At 40.5% G+C, this 20,270-nt stretch overlaps 1 protein-coding gene across 3 annotated transcripts in view; it reads left to right on the plus strand.

The window, feature by feature from the left end:
- Window positions 1–20,270, plus strand: part of agap3 (ArfGAP with GTPase domain, ankyrin repeat and PH domain 3) — a 121,473-nt gene that overhangs the window by 64,091 nt on the left and 37,112 nt on the right. For all 3 annotated transcript variants that reach the window (XM_067606075.1, XM_067606077.1, XM_067606074.1), the window contains exons 5-11: window positions 1,012–1,153; window positions 1,695–1,829; window positions 4,565–4,692; window positions 4,999–5,154; window positions 10,286–10,369; window positions 15,052–15,156; window positions 16,916–17,087. In XM_067606075.1, the coding sequence (XP_067462176.1) occupies window positions 1,012–1,153; window positions 1,695–1,829; window positions 4,565–4,692; window positions 4,999–5,154; window positions 10,286–10,369; window positions 15,052–15,156; window positions 16,916–17,087 (922 nt within the window). The remainder of the gene's footprint in view (window positions 1–1,011; window positions 1,154–1,694; window positions 1,830–4,564; window positions 4,693–4,998; window positions 5,155–10,285; window positions 10,370–15,051; window positions 15,157–16,915; window positions 17,088–20,270) is intronic.

Consider the following 20,270-nt stretch of genomic DNA (forward strand, 5'->3'; position numbering starts at 1 on the left):
ACTTCTTCTTTCTCATTATAATAAAATCCGGAATCTAATAATATGCAAACAATTTTATTTCAAAAGTTTAACTAGTTGATGCAAGATGTTTCAGTGTATATGCACTTACAGACCTGCAGAAGCCATGATTGGCTCCAACCTAGTTTTGACATCACAAAATCATTCCTGTAGTTTCACTTGAATTCTACTTTAATTTTACTGAAAAATCTTTGCATGATTTACAGTTCAAAAAGCTCCTTATTTATCTTATGTTGGTCCTTTATGCAGCCCCTCAGTTCAGCCTCTGTCTGAAACAGGCCATTTTAGCCCCTGTCTCTTTAAGGCCTCCTGACGACCCCACTCTGTTCTGATTGGAGGCCATGTAAACAAACAGTAGTAGTGGGATTTTACTAATTTTTCTTGTTCTTTATTCAAAATGTCAACTTCTCAAATACATTCGTACATATTCAAGCCCAAATCCAATCCAAAATATGCATGTGGACAACACAATCAACATACAGAACAACCTTAGCGACAACCTTAGCAACAAAGGTTACAGAACGGACAGCTGTTTTTTGGGCACACACGAACAATCTGACGTCATCACAGGGAGGAAGTAGAGCTAACATTGCAAGTGTTCAGAGCAGGCTGAAGCCTGAGCTTTTGACTTTCAGGAAGCATTTTACATTCGTTCACTTCAAGTTTTGGAACACATCTGTCATTTAAATAAATGACAGAAAGTCACAAAAAGCACGATGTGTTCCCTTTAAGGCGAGCACAGTGAAATTTTTCCCTTTCACTGTATGAATTTGAAAACAGCCTTTGAGATTCAAACTCTTCACATACAGAATTCTCCACAGTGAATCTCAAACATACAAATGAAGTAGAGGTGGAGGGGGACTTGAAGTTCCAGCATTTAACTGGAGTGGAGGCAATGTTTCTGAAGCAAATAAAATCTGCTTTGTGAGTGTTGTTCTTGTGTGATGACAAGGCAGCTTATATTTCACCATGCCACCTCTGCTTTGTCCTCAGTTTGCTGCCTGGGTGGATGCGGTGGTTTTCGTCTTTAGCCTGGAGGATGAGATCAGCTTCCAGACAGTCTACAATTACTTTCTGCGCCTATCCAGCTACAGGAACACAGCTGAGGTCCCAATGGTCCTCGTTGGAACACAAGGTGTTTGCCCTACGTCTGATAGAAAGTTTTGTCAAGAAATTGCTTCGTCCAGAGTGGAACTACACACTCTTTACACAGGAAATAATGTCTGATTAAAGGATAACTCTGGTGATATTCAGTCATTTTCTTACTGTCAACAAATCCCATGGAAAGGCCAACAGTGACCAACAAGTTCCTTCATTACAATGAACATGATGGCACTGTAGTTGATTTTGACTTGATCCCACATTCTCCAACCTACTGCCATAAATACTCACTAGCACACTAAATCTGCAAAAAATCCCCAACAATTTTACAATTGTTTTAGTAATGTTTGCTAAAAACTGCAGTTCCCAGCTATTCTAGGAAATGATTTAGCCTTTTTTTTCCTCCAATGAACCATATATTCCTGACCCATATTAAAGATTTATGTCTTCAGACACACTAACATGTTGGCTTTTTGTGAAATTTGTTGACGATAAGGAAAACATGGAATATCATCAGCCTTGTCCTTCAAGTTGAATGTTTGAGTAATTGAGTTTTTCTCACCCTATTCTCTTAGATGCCATCAGTGCTGCCAACCCCAGAGTGATTGATGACTCGCGGGCTAGAAAGTTGTCCAATGACCTAAAGCGCTGCACATACTATGAGACTTGCTCCACCTATGGCCTGAATGTGGAGAGAGTCTTCCAGGATGGTGAGACGGGTGTCAAAAAATGAGTGGACATGGGTTAGACAGATGCAAATGACATGTTACCTCCTCTGGCATGTGATACACTTTTTCAGGGGCATTACAGTTTGAGAGGCAGTGCACAACATAGTTGTTGTGAACTGTATTCTTTCCTTCTGTAAGTAAGATCTTTTCAAATTATCCTACCATATCAACGTCCTAACTGTTCATATTTAAAGATGAACAACTTCCCAGTGGCTGATAAGCTTGTTTTGGAAAGACGACTACCAAGATGTCTTGACAGTTTCCTGGATTAGACGTCAAAGTTGCAGCTTTTAATGAGCAGTATTGTGTGAGAACAGTGTGAACACTTTTAGGATGCAGGGTTTTTTCATCTGCTTTCTATCTCGAGTGAAGTGGTTAAATCAGGTCTAACTTAGTTAAATGCAAAATTATGAGCCATTTCATGAGCCACTTATGCCCTTTGACTAAAATCATATATTATCATTTTTCTTCTCAACTTCCCTATGTCACTTTGTGAAACATGAATAGAATTTGTTTTAAAATTCAATAATTGTGATGGTAGGGAGTCCTTTCTCTTCAACCAATGCTAATTATACCATTCATGAGTTACTGTTAGAAACACACTACTGCCTGTGCATGCTTGGTGCACAGGAGGGGTGTACAAAGACATAAATATACTCCTTATGCTGTGTGCTCAGCAGCTAAAATTAACAGGCTCACTTTAATTGATAATTCAGTAGGCATTCTGCATTAAATTAAATGTTAATCATGGAACGTAAAATCAGGATTATTACATAAAAATTTGGAGCTCTAAGCTCGGAACCAGCTGAAATGTAGTTGTATATAAATGGTGAAATACCCTTGTAATATCTCCTAAAAGCGTGAAGTTTCTGGAAACTCTTGAGTTTTTCCCTGAGTCCATAATTGAAGTCATGAAACTGTCATTTGGAAACTCGGCTGCTTCAACTCGAGCATATTATCCCCTTAGGCTGCAGCTCCTTTTGAAAGCCTGTCAGCCTTTCACAAAACATCTGAATATGTAACACAACCTTCACTTCGCATTTCATTGACTGTTGATGCACAGGCACGTTGTCTTTCCTCCCTGCCTTAATTGCTTCCTGAAGCCCAATTTGAAATAATTAAAAGAGATGAAGGAGTGTTGGCTGTCTGGAGAACTCACTCTGTATCACTCTTGCCTTCTTCCCGCATTTGCCATGCTGCAGCAGGCAGTCAGGCCTTCTGGTCCCAGCTGTCAGCGCAACTTCATATCATCTCTCTTTCCCTCAGTGCTAATTCACGTCTCGCAGCCATGAACATCCCCTCCCTCTCGCTCCACCCAGTCCCTCATTCAAGTGTGCCCTGAATTAAGTGACAAGATGTACCAAGTGCATGGCAAATCAGGTTGTTCAAACGGTGTCACTCCTCTCATTTGGCCAACATCACACTATAGAGCTCAGAGAATGACAGAATAAAATAGCAAGTATCATTTTGTGTGATTACTTTCTTTGGCAATGGAAGTAGCTTGTTTTTTTCCCCCGGAGATATTTATAAGCTACACAGTATGTTGCTTAATACCTGACTGTAAAACAAATGGCCTGAGGTGGTTTAGATAATGTGTTCATATTTTCTGTCTGGCTGGAATTAGCTTTGCTTTCTTTGTTGAGCTCTATTTGGTAAACATGGTTATGACAGTGTCTTTATTAAGAAACACAAATCTTTTTCTTTGTTTGTAGCACATTGTGAAGACAAATTTAACATTTCCTAACACTGTGTACATCTTGTAAACTTCAGACTTGCTAACAAAAAAAATGTAGAAAATAAAGTAGAGTAAAGCATTTTTTGACAGTGATATAATACCACTCAGAAAAAAATCCAAGTGCCATTAAAAGAAAATGATATCACCCCTGAAATCTTTGTCCACCAACAATAAGGTTAACCAGATAAAGTTTGACAAATTGGTCCATCAGCGCATTGTGATTTTTTTGTTGTACTGCCACATATATTTCCCAAGAAAACAAAACAAGTTATAAGTCACTCACAATAAGTCTCTTGGGCACATAAATACTATACTTCCATGGAGAACATCAACTCTAATTACTAACAGTGCAATATTTTTGTAGCTAATTTCCAATAAAGCCAATATACCCAATCTCAGTAACGATATAGACAGCCAGATGTGTATCATTTAAAATTGCAACTAACAATTTTTACCAATTAATCTGTTGATTATTTTCCCAATTAATCAATCAGTCATTTGGTCTATATATCCGCAAATACTGAAAAACGTCAATCACTGTTTTCTAAAGCCCAAGGTGACGTACTCACATGTCTTCTTTTGTCCCGACCAAAAGTTCAAAACCCAAAGATATTTAATTTACTGTCATATAAGGCTAAAGAAACCAGAAAATAATTTTCTGTCCATCCACTGATCAGTTAATCGAATAATCGTCACAGCTCTACTGTTAAGGTTTGTAGCTGCTACGACTTCTTGCATTCTCACTTTTGAGGTTTTACGAGCTGCCCGTGTTCACTCAACAAAATAGTGTTAGTGTTAGAATAAAGCAACATAATCACTAAACTACAGAAGCACATGTGCAGTTCTGATTTCTATGTTCTCATTGCTCTATTCACCAGCCCCCACCACTACTGTTCTTTTACTGGAAGTTATTGATGTCAAGACAAATTTGAAAGGATTAGCGAACAGTCTGTTCATTTCTCTTTGCCACTCTGTCCTCCAGTTGCCCAGAAGGTTGTGGCCATGAGGAAAAAGCAGCAGCTCTCTATTGGTCCGTGCAAATCTCTCCCTAACTCTCCCAGCCACTCATCAGTCCCCGCTGCATCCATCCCCTCTGTTCACATTAACCAGGTAAGATCAAAACCTTCAGTCTGTCAGCGCAATGTTTTACTTACTGATCAAGTAAATCTAATTAAGAGAAATATGTATAGAAGCTTCCACAAACTCAACACACAGTTTATTATCAGTGCAGGAAAATAAATGCAATGTCCCTTATTATAAAGATTTTGTCCACATCAAATCTATCTTAAATTGATGTTCTTGCTTATTGTTTTTATTTCTTTCTCCTTTCTGACTACTTTCTATCTCTCTTTCTCTTTCTTCCTCCCTCCCTTCTTCTGATTCTGTCGGTTCCTCTTAATCTCTCTCGCTCCCCAGGCGGCCAATGGTGGGGGTGCATTCAGCGACTACTCCTCCTCTGTTCCCTCCACCCCCAGCATAAGTCAGCGGGAGATGCGCATTGAGACCATTGCTGCCTCCAACACACCCACGCCCATCCGCAAGCAGTCAAAGCGCCGCTCCAACATTTTCACAGTAAGTATGCGACAGCTGATGCAAAGCAACACCCACTCACACTACTAGAAGGCATGTTGCCAAGCTCACTTTATCCACCAGAGGGAGACAGGTAGCTCGAAATGCATCAAAGCCACCTCTCCTGCCTCCGATGCAGGCAAAGAAAGCGTCTTGCTCACACAGCACAATGGGCAAAAGGTGAAAAAGACTAAAACAGAAATTATATTAGATCCCCAAAAATGCTCCCAAAAACCTTTTATGAAAGCAAATATCAAAGATAAGCACTGTGGGAAAAAAACGTAAACTCTTTTCATGTCCTTTTTTTTTCTCCTAATTGGATGTAGTAAGTGAACATGGATTACGTTTCTCATCTCACCCATAACAAACTACGCCCTCTGCGCTGTCTAAATCTTTGACCTCCCTCCCCCTACCCCTCTTATTTTTACTAGATCCTTTCTTTGCAGTGACTTCCCTTATGGGAAGAGACGGCAGCAACACCAATGCCACTTCTCCTGCCTGACCAAGCTAAACTAAGAGTCCGAGTCAGCCTATGGCCTGTTTACACGCTGCTAATAATGCATGCCCCAACACCACAACCTTAGATAGCCTTGCTCCAACTGCCCCCCCCAGCTACTAAACATCTAGCTAGATAACTCCGCTATCCTCACCCCACTTACTTCTGTTCTGGCCCCAAATTTGATCTCGACCACCCAAGATCCCAACCCCTGCCTGCCTGCTCTTTACCCCATGTCCTGTCGTATTTGCCCTTTGCTCTAACCAATAGCATATGTGTGCACTAACCACTCTAATTTCCTTAGCTGTCCTAAGCTTGTCTTTTTACTTGTAGCCTCTGCCCTCTTCTTCTACCCAGCCTGCACCTCCTTTTCCTCCTCTCTCTTCCCTCCTACACCAGCCCTCTTTGCTGCTAAGCCTCTCCTAATCTTGCGTAGCCAGACCTCTGTCTCCTCAGGCTCAGGGAGGTCTGTCGAAATTCTACCAAAAACTGCGTTTTTGTTCTTTTCTCGACTGAAATAATTCCACAGAGAGCTTGTTGGTGCTCAAAAAGAAAAACCAGCGGTGCGTTTTCACAGTCACAACTAACAGAATGGCTGAATCAGGATTTCCAAAGTTGCATCTGAATTTTTTTTCCAAGTTTTCATGTTTTTCATTCTCCAGAACTTTGTGAGCTTTATAAGACAGAGATCAGACTACATGAGATTACTCCTTTCCTAACTCTACCCCTTCCTCACATAAAATATTCCTTCTCTTTCACCTATCTTCACCTCTTTCCTCTTTTGCCCTCCTCCTATGATGCCCCCTAACCCCTGTCTCCTACCTCCTGCCTTCCCTCTCTCTCTCCTTCTAACTAACTCCTTCTCTAACCTTCCCTATCCACCCCCCCTTCCTCTCTTTCTCCTACCGCCTTCACCCTGTTACCCCAGCTGCTGTGGGAGCCGCAGGTTTGTGGCATCCGAGCAGTACAGGCTGTGTGCTAGCTCCCCTTGTTGTCTCCCTTCCCCCCCTGCTAGGTAGTGACTAACCATGTCCACCAGAGAAATGAGCCTCTCCCCGTCCGCGTCATGGAGATGCCGAAGCACGCCACCTACCCAGTGTGGGTGCCGGAGTGGCAAGCCGAGCGGGAGTTTCAGCTCATGACCTTCTGAGGAGCAGCGAGCGGAGGGTGGGAGGAGGGAGGGTGAGGGAGTAAAGGAGGAGGAGGAGGAGGAAGCAGAGGAGGAGACGGAGGAGGAGGGGACGGAAAGTTAACGGGGCGATGTCGACATTTCTTCAGTGACACTTGAAGAGTGCGATGGGCTAAGGAGAGGAAGACTTACAGTGCCATTTTACAAAACAAGAGAAAGAGAAAATATTTCATCAACCCAACAATATCAAGGATGTCCCTTTCCTAGCTTTGTCTGTTTTAAAAATAAATTGGCTTCTGTGTTTAAAAAGTACGAGTTCTCTAGAAGTCCTGCTAGTAACTGACAGATAGCAGGCTGCCATTCATGTTTTCTAGCCACACTCTTGTAAGTAGTTCACTCTATGTTGATTTCGGGAGAAGTACTCAATGGAAGAAAATATGCCTTAACGTCATCAGAAGACGAGCTTTGACAGACTTCAAAAGATAAAACTCACTTTAGTCATTGCATACCAGGTATTTTGTACTGATAGTACAGATGGAGAAATTGCTGCAAGAAATGTATCCCGTCCAGTTGTTATCAGATATAAAAATATATATTTGTCACATTCATGGCGCTGGCATTGGGACTCTTGAAAGAAACATCCTTTGCAATGTGCAGTTTAACAGTGTTGGAGAATCCAATGACCTTTTGGCCTAAATTTAATGTGACTACAATCCAAGAAAATGTAATTTATCTAAAAAGCCCCTTGAATTAGTGAATGAACAGGTGAATCCATCTTGATAATGCAGTAGGTTATCTTCTTTTAAGTAAGTGATTAAAACTCAAAGCTTTACTACAGAAGATCTTATCATTTTGTCTTTTCACCGCACTCACAAATCAATTTCACCAACCACAACCATTTCAAGCCAGTTTCTACCATAACTGTCCTCGGCCACTAGGTGTCAGCACAGTACGCATTATTCTTTCCTAGTGCTTCCATAGTCAATAACTCTAAACAATCTGTTTTGTAATCTGTCTGTGGTTCCCTGACGTCTTCAGGCTGTCTGTCCCTTTTTGTGTTGAAAAGCACACTGTTTAGGAATTTAGATGAATATTACAGCATTTTTTATACTTAAAAATTCATCCCACTCATTCGTCCGTATTCATTAAATCCATTTATTAATGTCTGCCATTTGGTGTTTCGCATTTCATATTTTTTAGTCCCTTGACTTGTTACTGGATCTCCACGTATGAAACAAAACAAAACAAAGAAAAAAATAACCATTTGACACTGTTTTTCAATATTTGCAGATTTGTGCTTCTGTTTCCAACCTTTCTTCAACAAAAAGGGCTTTCCAACTCCTTCCGAATTAGAAGAGCATGATGGTTTTTAAAAAAAAGAGTCCCCCTGCTTTGCCAGTCCTGATAGAGAGGAGATTATTGATTGAGGACTTACAGCTTGTCGCTGCTTTACCCTCGATGCTTAATCGCATTTAGGGTAATGCATAGAACTTGCACTATACGGAAACCGTAGGACTTTGCGTCCAACGCAAAAAAAAAAAAAAACAAACAAAAAAACTCGAGTCCATTTGAGTGTTTGTGTGCACTCAAAGTAGACCGTCAGATATCATGAAGTGAGACAGACTGTAGGGACTCTTCTGGAAATGCCCCGTCCACCCCTGCCCACCAACCCCCCTACCCCCCCGCCCTCATTCAGACATACCAATACAAAAACACGCTGTACAGTCAAGTCACTCTTGGAACTGTTATCCAGCCACCCAAAGGACACAACCTTTCCTTACATGACATCACACTGCCTTTTGCCATAAATGAGGACTCAAGGACTAGAGGTGCCAAGTTGTTTTTTGTTCTTCCTTTTAGATTTTCCTCCATTCATTTGGTCCGTTTTTGATTTTGATTCCTTCTTATTTTCCAGGGAGTATTGAAGTTTTGAATGGAACTGAAAATGTGGTATATATGTGCTATCGTAGAGGTATTTTAGATTAGAGTAACTTTGGGTAGTTTTATGAAGGCCTTCATAAAAATCAGGGTAGTGTGTCAGGGTGTTACAGAGCGATATTACACTGAAAGTTGCCAACAAATGAAACTGGGTTGCACCGACTTGTATGAATGTAGTTAAACTTAACATTTGTTTTCCTTTTATTTATTTTAAGTTATTTATTTTTTGCACATTCAATTGTTTTGTTTTTTTTCATTCATTTATTTATTTTCATTTTTTTCTCAGTTTAGGTTTGGTACAGAGATTATGAACTCTTGCATAATCGCTTTTCTATCATGAACGGATTGACGAAAATATAGACTGCTGTATATCTTGTATTGTATTTTATTTACAATGGTACTCTATAAAAAGTACATATATATATAAGGAATATATGAAATAATGCCTTTATTGTCCATCCTATATTTTGTGGGAACTGCGATGTTTGGCTCAATCTGTTGAATATTTTGAAGTGAATTTGTGACTTGCTTTGTATGGTGTCTGTATAGAAGCTAAACAAGTCATCATTAAAAAAAAATAAAATGTTGGAAAAAATATAAAGCAGAGTTGGTTTAATTGAACTCAGACTCTACCTCTCTCCATTGGTGACTGGACATTTCTCATGTTCTGAGTGAGACCATACACACTCATGTCTGTCCCTACCTGTGCCTCATCTCTTTATTTGTGTTTGGGTGGGAAGGTTATTTTCAAATGACTTATTTCCATATAAGGTTATAATAACTGTTTAACCATTTTTACCTTCCACAGGCACAACCAGAAACTTAAAATGTTGAAATGCATTTTAACCTTTTCTTTGGCATTTGAATTGTTTGACATGTGTGCAGGATGATTTCATGTCCCCCCTAGGTTTTGTAGGTCAAAGGTCGGAGGAAGCTACATGTACTGAAGTCTGCTGTAAAATAACCATTTTCCCTTCTCTCCTTTAACCTGTTTTGAACTTAAACTTATTTAACGTGCTACAAAAGCCTGTATCAGTGCAACAGTGCTAAAGGCACAGCTGATCCTACACTGGGTATAGCAGCAGTTGGTCTGCAGGTCCACTAAGGGCCCACTCTGGGTCTCACACAGAGGGAAGGATCCCCCAAAGGGTTTCAGGGCTGAGTCATGACTCAATGTGTGGTCGTCCTTGGTCTCCTCTGTGTTGAGATGTGTCTATTGTGGTCTTGGTTTGGTCTCTTTTTTTAATTTTCTTTTGAACTTGCACGTCGGTGTTACTGCTGTTTGTTCCGCTGGTCTGCTTGTCTGTTAATTTCGAGCTTCTTTTGAGACTTTTTTTTTTGCAACGTCGAGTTTCTCCACAAATACTGCAAATGCTCAAACACAAACCCTCACCTCCCTCCCCCTCATCTCTGACCCCCAGTCTCTCTCTCTCTCTCTCCCTCCCTCACACACACACACACACACCCCAACATACCCACACCCAGACTCACCTCGCACCCTGCAACTTCCACTCTGCTTCTTCATCAGTGTGTCGCTGCAGTTGCTGACTGACTTTCTTGTTTTCTTGCAGTCACGGAAAGCCAGTGAACAAGCAAAGAGCGTTGACAGTAAAACAGACAGCATAGGCAGTGGAAGGGCCATACCTATCAAACAGGTAAGCAGTTTTCCTAATCTTTTTCTCTATACCTCCCATAGTTCCCTGGGTAAGTATGATCCTCTTTTTGTGTCACTACTTGTTCCTTTTCTGTTTGATGTTGATACGCTGTCTGTTATAGATTTAATCACAGTGCTTCATCCATAGAGTTTGGGGAGAATTGTTGGGAAAAGTCGTGTGTTACTGTAACCACTAGATGGCGACATAATACAACCTAACAAATAACTTCAACCTCAGTGCAAGTGCAGATAACCACAAGAGAGATTGGCTGGGGGTTTTAACATAGCATTAAAAAGATATTTGCAAAAAATGTCCCTGTTTTTGTAAGTAAGACATATTTCAAATAAAAAAAATATACAGGTTTCGATATACTAAAGGCGCAATCAGCCATTTTTTGACCATATAAATTACATATACATTTATATATGTATGTGTGTGTATATATGTTTGTTTACACTGGTAATGTTTGTGAACGCAATTAAAACAGTCTTGTATTTTTGAAAATTTAGGGCTGTTTTGAGTGTATTCTACATTTTTTTGTTTAACAAACCTACTACAACATAAGAAAATAGTAATAAGTTAAATTTATTCTTGTCTAGTGGTTACTATATTTAAAATCTTGTCAGTCAATTTTTTAGAGATGATTCCAGTCTGGTAATTTCAAATTTAATATAGAATTTGTTCATATTTGGATATTCTTTTGCAGCTTTTTAATATAAGTCCAATTATTGCTAATAATTGTACGTGGGTGTTATTTTTTTCATGAAGGTTTACTCATGCATATCCATATAATCAACTTTGACAGCCATGATTTGCTGAAACATTCATTAGATATCCCACTAAATATAATTTTCTTTACCCTGACATAATCTATCACATGGTGCTTCATAAAATACTACAAACTTAGTGACATCACAGTGATTTCTATATTAAAATAGTTTTCTTTATTATTTTCTTTATATTTTATTTCTTGTGTATTTGTGCGTTAGGTAGAAATAGGTAGTAGTGAGCACTGAATTACACATCTGAGTAAGGATCATTTCCAAAGGTCCGACTGTAACCGTAGGAGAAGTAATTGACACATTGATTACTAATCACTCATGATTATATGAGGGCTTTTGAAAATGGGTCAGCATCCTTATATTATCCTCTTTACCTGCAAATGATGGAAGATTATGTCCTTCTTTTTTTTTTTTTTTTGAAATGTTGAGCCAGACCTTCTCATTCCCTTTCGAAGAAAATTGCAGAGGCTTTGGTCCAGCTGAAATAATGGCAGGGTGTCGCTTCCAAGCCCCCTCGCTCAATCAGAAAATAAGGCTTTGGGGAAACTACACTTTATCAGATGCAATATCTATCTGTCAATCTATGTGTCAGTGATAGTAGATGTTCGTGTAATAGAGACAAGTATTTCATGATAATACTGATTAACACAACAGAAGTTTAAATTGCGGCTTCATACATCCATAGCAACGTGACAAATTGTTAAAAAATGCCCTCAAAAAACAACATAGAGATTCAAAACTTCATGGTGGCCGTTCCACACACACGGTGTCTCCATTTGATCTGCAGATTAGTGTAATTCCCTGAAGAAGCTGCTCATTCCAGGTGAGCAGGAGTTTCACAGATCAGAAAGAATCCCCCTCTGAGCAATTTTTACTGTAAACTCTCCCATTCTTACCCAGTGCATTATATAGAGCTCCACTTTAAAGTGCAGGGCCTCTCCCTGAGTATCATGGCAACTTTTGACAAGATAAGCCATCTCCCCTTTTATCTACAAAGGATTTTTTTTTGGGGGGGGGGGGGGGGGTTTAGCTACAGATGGGGAGGGACGTGGGGGAGGAGGGCAGTGGTGTGACTAGCTAGGCCCGTCAACTGCACAATCAAGGAGATCAAAGTGTCAATGTGAGCTTAATTACCACTCCCCTCACCCCATCGGGCCAAATTACACACCGCATGCCCCCCCCCCCCCCACCGACTCTGCTCCCACCCCCCTCCCATCTATAAAAATAGTGAGTAAGGCTAACAATGCAGTCATTGCTGAGGAGCTGTTGGCAGCTCCTCAGCAGTGCAGTGAGTGTATTCTTACCCCGCCACCCCACCCAACACACACACACACACTTTATATCCCCTTCTCCCTGGCCTGTCACAAAGGGCCGGCCTATCAGTCAGCCACAGTGGCAGGATGCAGCTTTTCTCCTGGTAGTCTGACAAAAGAAGGCAGCGACACTATCTCCTCTGTGTAGATATGACAATTGTGTGGACACAGAGAGTGCGTCTGACAATCGGCCTGTTTCCTTATGTCGCACAGGCTGAACACACTCATTTCTCTGCGCGTGTGTGTGTGTGTGTCAGTGTTGTAGGGAAGCACAGGACTCCACACATGTTGCCTTTTGATGTGTCCACTGTCAAACTATAATTTAAGGAGCACACTGCTTGATTCAACGTGGCACGCAACAGAACAATTATGATAAACTGTCCCAAATCATTTGTCAAGGTTCCAATTACTGAAAGTGACAACGGTTTATGAAAGATATATTACAGCCATGATGGGCTGATTCAAGTAAAACAAAAAATTAGCCTGCACGTGTAAAGATTTTCACATTATTGTCTTTAGTACCTTTATTGATCTGCTTCATAGCACTGATTGCACGTATAGATTTATGTATGCTCCAGTAAGACTACGAGATGAGCAACATATTTGCTTGTAAAACATACATTATAAAGTCGCCAGAGGCCCTGTGACTGGATCATTTACTTTGTATGATTAGAGAGCCATTTGAAAGTGTTTTGCAGTTCTTCTATTGACTAAATTGAGAAGAGTGTGGGCAGTCAGCAACTATTGATTGAAGGACACAATTTTTCTTCCTGAAAAATCATCAAAAGTATCAATAAAAACAAGACTTACTGGAACATGAATAATTGACATTTAACTTTATTGCTTGTCTTTTTATTTAGTAATTATGTTGCAATTCCTTGTGAGCTGTACTTGTTCAGCATCTTAAAGATAAATAAATCAAAACATTGTTACACCGCAGGTCAAAAAATATTTAATTTTTTTCATTTTAGAATAAGATGATATTCAGAAAACATTATTTTGTAGTCTTTAATGTCCCCCTACACCCAAAAATGTTGCTTAATGTTCCTTGGAAGTTTGAGCTTCACTGTGCAGAATGATGTTTGTGCAGTTTGACACCTCATCTGATGAAGGAGAAAATGTCTCTCTGTGTTCACCCTAAATCTGAGTTTAACATGTGCACATATGAGCAACTGGTTTGGAAGCTAATTATTGTGTCATATGAAACTTTATCAAGTTTGATGTAAAAACTTGTAACCTCCAGTGCAGACACTGGGACTTTGCAGTAGGAGGCATCTTGTGTACTTAAGTTAAACTTTTGAAATGAAAAATGTTGAAATTCATAGATCCTGGATTTTTCAATGAGGGTGAAGCATTAGATGTTTTTTAGAAGAAGAAGAAGAATTTCTTCTTTATTTATATAGCACTTTTCAAAACCAGGATTAAAAAGTGCTTCACAAAGTGCAAACTAACTAACTAACTTTTATTCAACTTTTTTGTGGAAAAATCATATCACACAAATTATTATTCAAAGCAAAGTATTTTAATACATCTGGAATGGATCTTTGAATATTACCGATGGTTTATTATTATTATTATTATTATGAAGTCCTGCTCCAGAAGCTATAAACAGGAGAGTATATTGATAAGATATGAAGAAGCCCAAACTCTTGCGTCCCAGCATGCAGCCAAGAGTCACTACTTGTCCCCCCACCTCCCGCCTCTCAGAGGAATCAGGGTTCGGATTAGGATGATTGTCGGCAAACAGCCTGGTGCCCAGGTCACCGAGGGTCAACTCTTCCTGATGTGTTAATCAGGATTAAAGCCCGCAGGATGGGCCTGGCTAGCAAAACACTAACCCTTCAGCCCCCCCCACCACCCCTTTTCAGCTCATACACACACAGGCCCTGGCTGTAAAAGCACAAACATTGCCCCCGTCTTAATCCCCTAATTAAGCGGGCCCCTCCTCACTATTTAACCCCAGAGAGCCTCCTGGCCCTTGCACTCAGCAGCGTTTGGTCACCTCCAGCAGAGGAACTGCATTGTTTACCAGTGGATTTACTCACCAGATAAGGAAACCCTCTGAGGCCCTAAAAGGCCCCAGAAGATAAAGTAGAATAGAATAAGAGCTGAGTGGGCTTTGAAGAGGGGAGATCACACTCCCTAATCCCAGGATTGAGAGGTCTTCCAGAGTTCAGCATGTTATGTGTATGAATGCAGGGAGGTCTGGCAAATTGGATTGTCTCTCTTTCTGAATGGCCTCTCTGTGCCAGAGGAACGTGGAGGTTCAAATTGTCACCGTAGAAAAACTAACATGTGATTAAACCTGTCAGCCAATAAATTATAATAATAAAGAAGAAAAGTTTTAGGGGATTTGATTAGAAGCTACTATTGTGTTTTCATATTTCTTTAATATAATCACTTTCATACTGTTTCATAATTGTTACTTAAAATGATGTTTGTTTGCTTTGTTTGCAACCGCCATAATTAATCTGTAATAACAATAATAATGCTGTTTTATGGTATTTAACATCCATAATGGCTCATATCATCCACCATGCTGCTTTGAGAAGAGCATATGCTCACCGTGATGCCTTGTCTCTTACAGGGAATCCTTCTGAAGCGAAGTGGCAAATCCCTCAACAAGGAGTGGAAAAAGAAATATGTCACACTGTGTGATAATGGCGTCCTCACTTACCACCCCAGTTTACATGTGAGTCTCATCTCCACCCCCCTCTTCCTATTTCTTTTCCAATCGGCTTTATGTGTTTGTTACACTACTGTTTGTACTCGAGGGTGCTGCCGAAGGTTTTTAATGTAGGACTTTTTCAACCGCTGAGCACGACTCTCTTGATGCAATTACATTTACCAGCACTGCTGCATCAAACTGAAAACGACCACATACTGTAGGTTCATGATTTCCCTGAGCCTGATCGCTGTATATAATGGCTATTTAAACCAATCCTGTGACTTAAGCTTTAGTATTAAGAAAGAGGGTGTCCTAGTGGTCATCTCTGCCCCCCCTGTAGCGCCCATCCTCAGTGCCAGTTAATGGAGACATGGCTGTGCTGCTGCCTGCCCGCCGCGCCCAGACTCCACGCTGGCTTGTATTTATAATGGTTCTCACCGCATGGCAGCAGAGCCTGACCAGCCTCCCACATCCATCTTTGTCAGAATCCCGCTGGGCCGCTAATACCTCTTAAACACTCGGCTGGCTGGCAGCAGACAGCTCAGGAGCCCGATGCCACGCTCAGAAATGCCCGTCGTTCTCCCAAATCCCTCAGACTCCTTCCATCACTCTCACTCATTCCTCCAGTCCCGTGTTTGGGATGTTGACTTAATTTGGCGAGATAAAATGAAAGATATTAGCGACTCCTTGTATCTAACGAGACAGCTAAAACTTTTAACACAAGCCCAACAGTTAGAGACGTGAACCTTGTGTGTGGCCTTGCTGCACTGACAGTGTGTTAGCGGTTTAATTTACAAGCAGTTATTAGTAGAGCAGTGCTGTGCTACAGTGATGTATGTAATTGACTGAACAGGCTATCTCTTGATCATTACAGCTATTACAGGTCATCAGGGCAATCTATGAATCTATGAATCTGTTGACTTACGGAGGGAGGTGAAATAAGGGAGACAGTTACATTAGCACAGTAACAGCTCGAGCTCATTTTGAGCAGTGGAGCAGAGACAGAGTGAGAAAGGCAAGGGGAAGAGAGAGATTGAGAAAAGGAGAGAGGGAAGAAGAAAGAGGGAGGGAGGCAGACTGAGAGTGGAAGAGGGGAACCTTTAATTTCGCAGTCAGCCAAGCCATCCACACAATCACCTTCTGTTAATTCTATCTGCTACATCAATTAAATTGTTTGTAGAAACTAATTGAATGTGGCTTAATCACACATCTTAATAGCTTTGCACGCTTCGATCTGGCTGTTAATTCCTGCAATAAAATGAAATGAGAGCGCTCACTGGGTAATTAGCGAGGAGGCTTGGGAAAGAAATGAGTGCTTTATGACACGGTAATAAAGCAGAGGAGCCGGTGGGGGGACGGCAAAGGCCGAGCTCGCCTCTATCTGGGTCTTTTTCTGCTGAGCCCAATGATTTTCACCTTGGCTTCCCACATTTGGGCGGTAGTCGCTTTAAACCGAATCAAATGACCAAATTGAAAGAGAATGAGACTGTTTACATTCATTAAGCCTAACATCTCCCTATTTGGAGAGACAGCGTGGGCACAGGTGATGTATAATGGCCTTACAATCATTTTTCCACTATCACACACCCTTAGTGTAAGGTCTAAGATGGGTTGTGACTAATGGGGATGGAAATTGAAGAGTCTTTCATTTCTTTTTCTTCCATAATTCCTTGACTCTTGTTGGTCCGCTGTGTCTACTGTCAATTCCCTGAATTTGGAGTGTTACTTGTGTAGAGTGCAGACTGCTCATTGTTATGTTCTTATGTTTTTCTACTTACTACAGGACTACATGCAGAATGTGCATGGAAAAGAGATCGACTTGCTGAGGACAACAGTCAAGGTTCCTGGGAAGCGACCACCCAGAGCAGTGGCCACCGTCGCCCCCACTGCTAGTCCCAAAACCAACGGGCTGACCAAGGATCGCAGCACCTTGCAGCTGGGCATAGGAAACACAGGTACAATTATGTACCTGCCTCATTACAAGGCTAAAGGCCAGATTAATGGATGAATTATGGTTCCTTTGCAATTCTAATATTCAAGATACAGTAAATGAAGCTGAAATAATTTCGATAATCGATTTTCTCTAGCAAAAATGCCAAACATTTTGTTCCAGCTGTTCAAATATAATTTAATAATACTTTTCTGTGTTTTATATAATTGTAAAATGAATATTTTGGGGCATGTTGGACAAAACAAGCAATTTGAAGATTGGATTTTAAGAAATTGTTACAGGCATTTTTCAGTATTTTTGATGTTTTATAGATTAAATCATAAATCAAGAAAAGAATTGGCAGATTACTCAATAATTAAAATGATCATTAGTTGCAGATCTAGGTCTGACACCTCTTCAAACACAGTTTTAGGAGTTATTTTCAGAAAATTATTGGTGCTTTTGTACACTTTTACAATCTTAAGTCAAGATTTGTAGTTGTGGTATTGAAATGACTACCTGCATAAAGAGGTTTATTTTTTGTTTTACCTAAATGAGAAAACAAATCACAGGTACAATATGTAATGGTTACACAATGAGCCTTTTATTACTGTACTCATTTTCTGTGTCCTCAGTTTGTGATTAATCATAAAAATGGGCCCCAACAGGTTAATTACCTACTTTCCATATGTTTCATTCATGCAAATTAGCTGCCTCATAGTATACACAATGATGACTTAATGAGCATCTATGAGAAATCTATTAATTCTCGAAATTACTAAACAGGGAATTAAAAATTGTGTTTAAACATTATGCTGATGTTTAGGGAAATTATATCGCAAAAAATGAAGGTTTGTTTATCCTGGCCACTGTGCCACTATGATGACACTGACCTAGTTATTTTTCATCCTCTATGGTGGCCGGGGTCACAGCAACACAAAACAGTTTGGTCCTGAGCATTATGCCAGGGTTTTTCCACCTTTCAAGTTTAAAAATAGAGCTCCTCTCCTAGCTAGCTGTGCCACCGGAGGCTGCAGAGAGTCTGGCAGGCGTATAGAGGGGAAGCCAGTGATTGGATTTAGGGGTTAGGATTAAGAGTAATTAATACTAATTAGCAAAGTGATCCCTAGAGGGAGGCGGGGTCCTTCATCGGCTGTGAAACGGGCACAGTGTTTCCATCACTTAGGCTAAAGCTAGGCTGAGAGTGGGTACAGTGCCAAAGACGGGTCAGCAGGGACTTTTAGCACTGTCCAGGCAGGTTACTGTTAAACCTGGCCAAGGTGCTGCCACCACTGAACGGGTTAATCAGTCAAAAGCAGAGAAGATGTAGGAGTTTACAGAGCAGAGGACATTGGATCGAGGTTGTTCCATCCCACAAACTGTTAACCTTGAGTGTTGCGTTGAGGGAAGTCATCAGGACAAAAGGGCCACGAAAAACAGGTCAGACAGGGTTTTGGGAGAACGACACCAACTGGTTTCCTCTTTTAGTTTCAGTCCTCTTCCTTCGAACACAACAATGTTGTTTGCTCCTGGTGTTTCGTTTTTTGGAAAAGACTCCTCAATGACAAATTCCCAAGATTATCAGTTGCCATCCATTTGTGCATCAGGGAACAATGTGAGGGCGATTTGCCTTAATCTCCACTTAGGAAAAGAAAGGTTACAAATCACATCAGGTCTCTCTCCGGGTGGAGGACCCTCTTCTGATTATGCGATCGGGATTTTGATTTCATTAGACATGCAATTGATGAAGGGAACAAAGGGGTAATTTTTCATTCATGGCGTCCAAATCACAAGCCTTGTCTTTGCCTTTGGTAATTCATTCATTCCTTAGATCTAAAGACCTTTATAATCACTGGGAGAAGAGGGATAGCGACGGAGAGAAGGAGGGGCGGAGTGGATGGGGGAGATGGGAAGATGAAGAGGAGAGGTTGAGAAGACAGAGAGTAAATGAGAGAACGCATGCGCCCACGAGTTTGCCAAGCGGCCAGGTTTAATTCCTTTGCTGGGTGCTGAGCGGAACCATTTTAAATATGATCCTCCCTGTTAACACGCATCCTGCCGTGTCACCGGCGACAGATACATTGTATCAAAGTATTAATGGGCCCAGTCACTTTTAATCAATCCTGTGGAGGAGAGAGATGCATGTGGAAGAGGTGGAGATCTCAGGAAAGTGTTTAGCTCATTCGCTCTTCACTCTGCACTACACTTTGTCTCCAGCTTTAATCTATTGCTTTGTAGAACCCAAAGCCACATGCCTACTGACCAGCAGACCCTGCCAGTGCCCACATTAGACTTTTTTCTTTCAGTACCGTTGCAGTCTGACCTCTTGCAGATGCTAGAGCAGAGGTTCCCAACCTTTTTTGTCTGATACACAGAACTATCAGATGAGCTCAAGTCCCCCTTTATTAACATCTCTTATCATGCTCCAGATTTGTTCATTTGAACAGATTTTAAACAGAACACTATTTATAATATAAAAGTAGGCGTTGTTGTAGTATTTTTTCATTCACATGAGGAAATGTCAATGTTTAAGCTTGGCCTCTTTTTCACTTTTTTCGCCTTTTGTTCGACTTTTCTGCTCGCTTGCTAAGAGGTTTTCATGCACTCCCAATCACAGCACATTGTGTTTTAGGTGTAACAATTGACTCAAGTTGGTTTTGGAACTAATAATTTCAAAATGTATTGGTTTTAGTGACACAGATCAGCCTAACACTAATATATGATCCTATTTGTACGTTTATTTTCCTCCTAGACACAAATACGTGTCTGTATTGGTCTATATATATTTTAACCAAATTATCATTTCTATTTGCTGCAAGTACCCCCTTAGAGCTGCAGAAGTACCCCCGGGGGGTACATGTACCCTCGGTTGGGAATCACTGCTATAGAGTAACAGTTAGAGTATCTAGATCTTACTGTTTTGTCTGTAGACATATTTATTCTGTCTTTAGTTTTTTTGCATTACATAGCTCCATCTCTTAGGAAATCACATCCAAATTTCATCAAACTCATAGTGACAGTGTAACATAAAAGCAGTTGTAAGATGGCAAAGTCTGCAAGCATCCTCAGACAATTCAAAATCACATTATAAAGCCTAAATACAGAAAGTAAATTTGTCCAAAAAGCAAGATAACTAAATGTCTAAAGAAGAAAATCGGGTGCTTTTGCCATTTACAAGGGTTAATGTAAATATCTTAGTTATTTTGTT

The sequence above is a fragment of the Thunnus thynnus genome, chromosome 12 (genome assembly GCF_963924715.1).
Source record: "Thunnus thynnus chromosome 12, fThuThy2.1, whole genome shotgun sequence".
Classification (NCBI taxonomy): domain Eukaryota; kingdom Metazoa; phylum Chordata; class Actinopteri; order Scombriformes; family Scombridae; genus Thunnus; species Thunnus thynnus.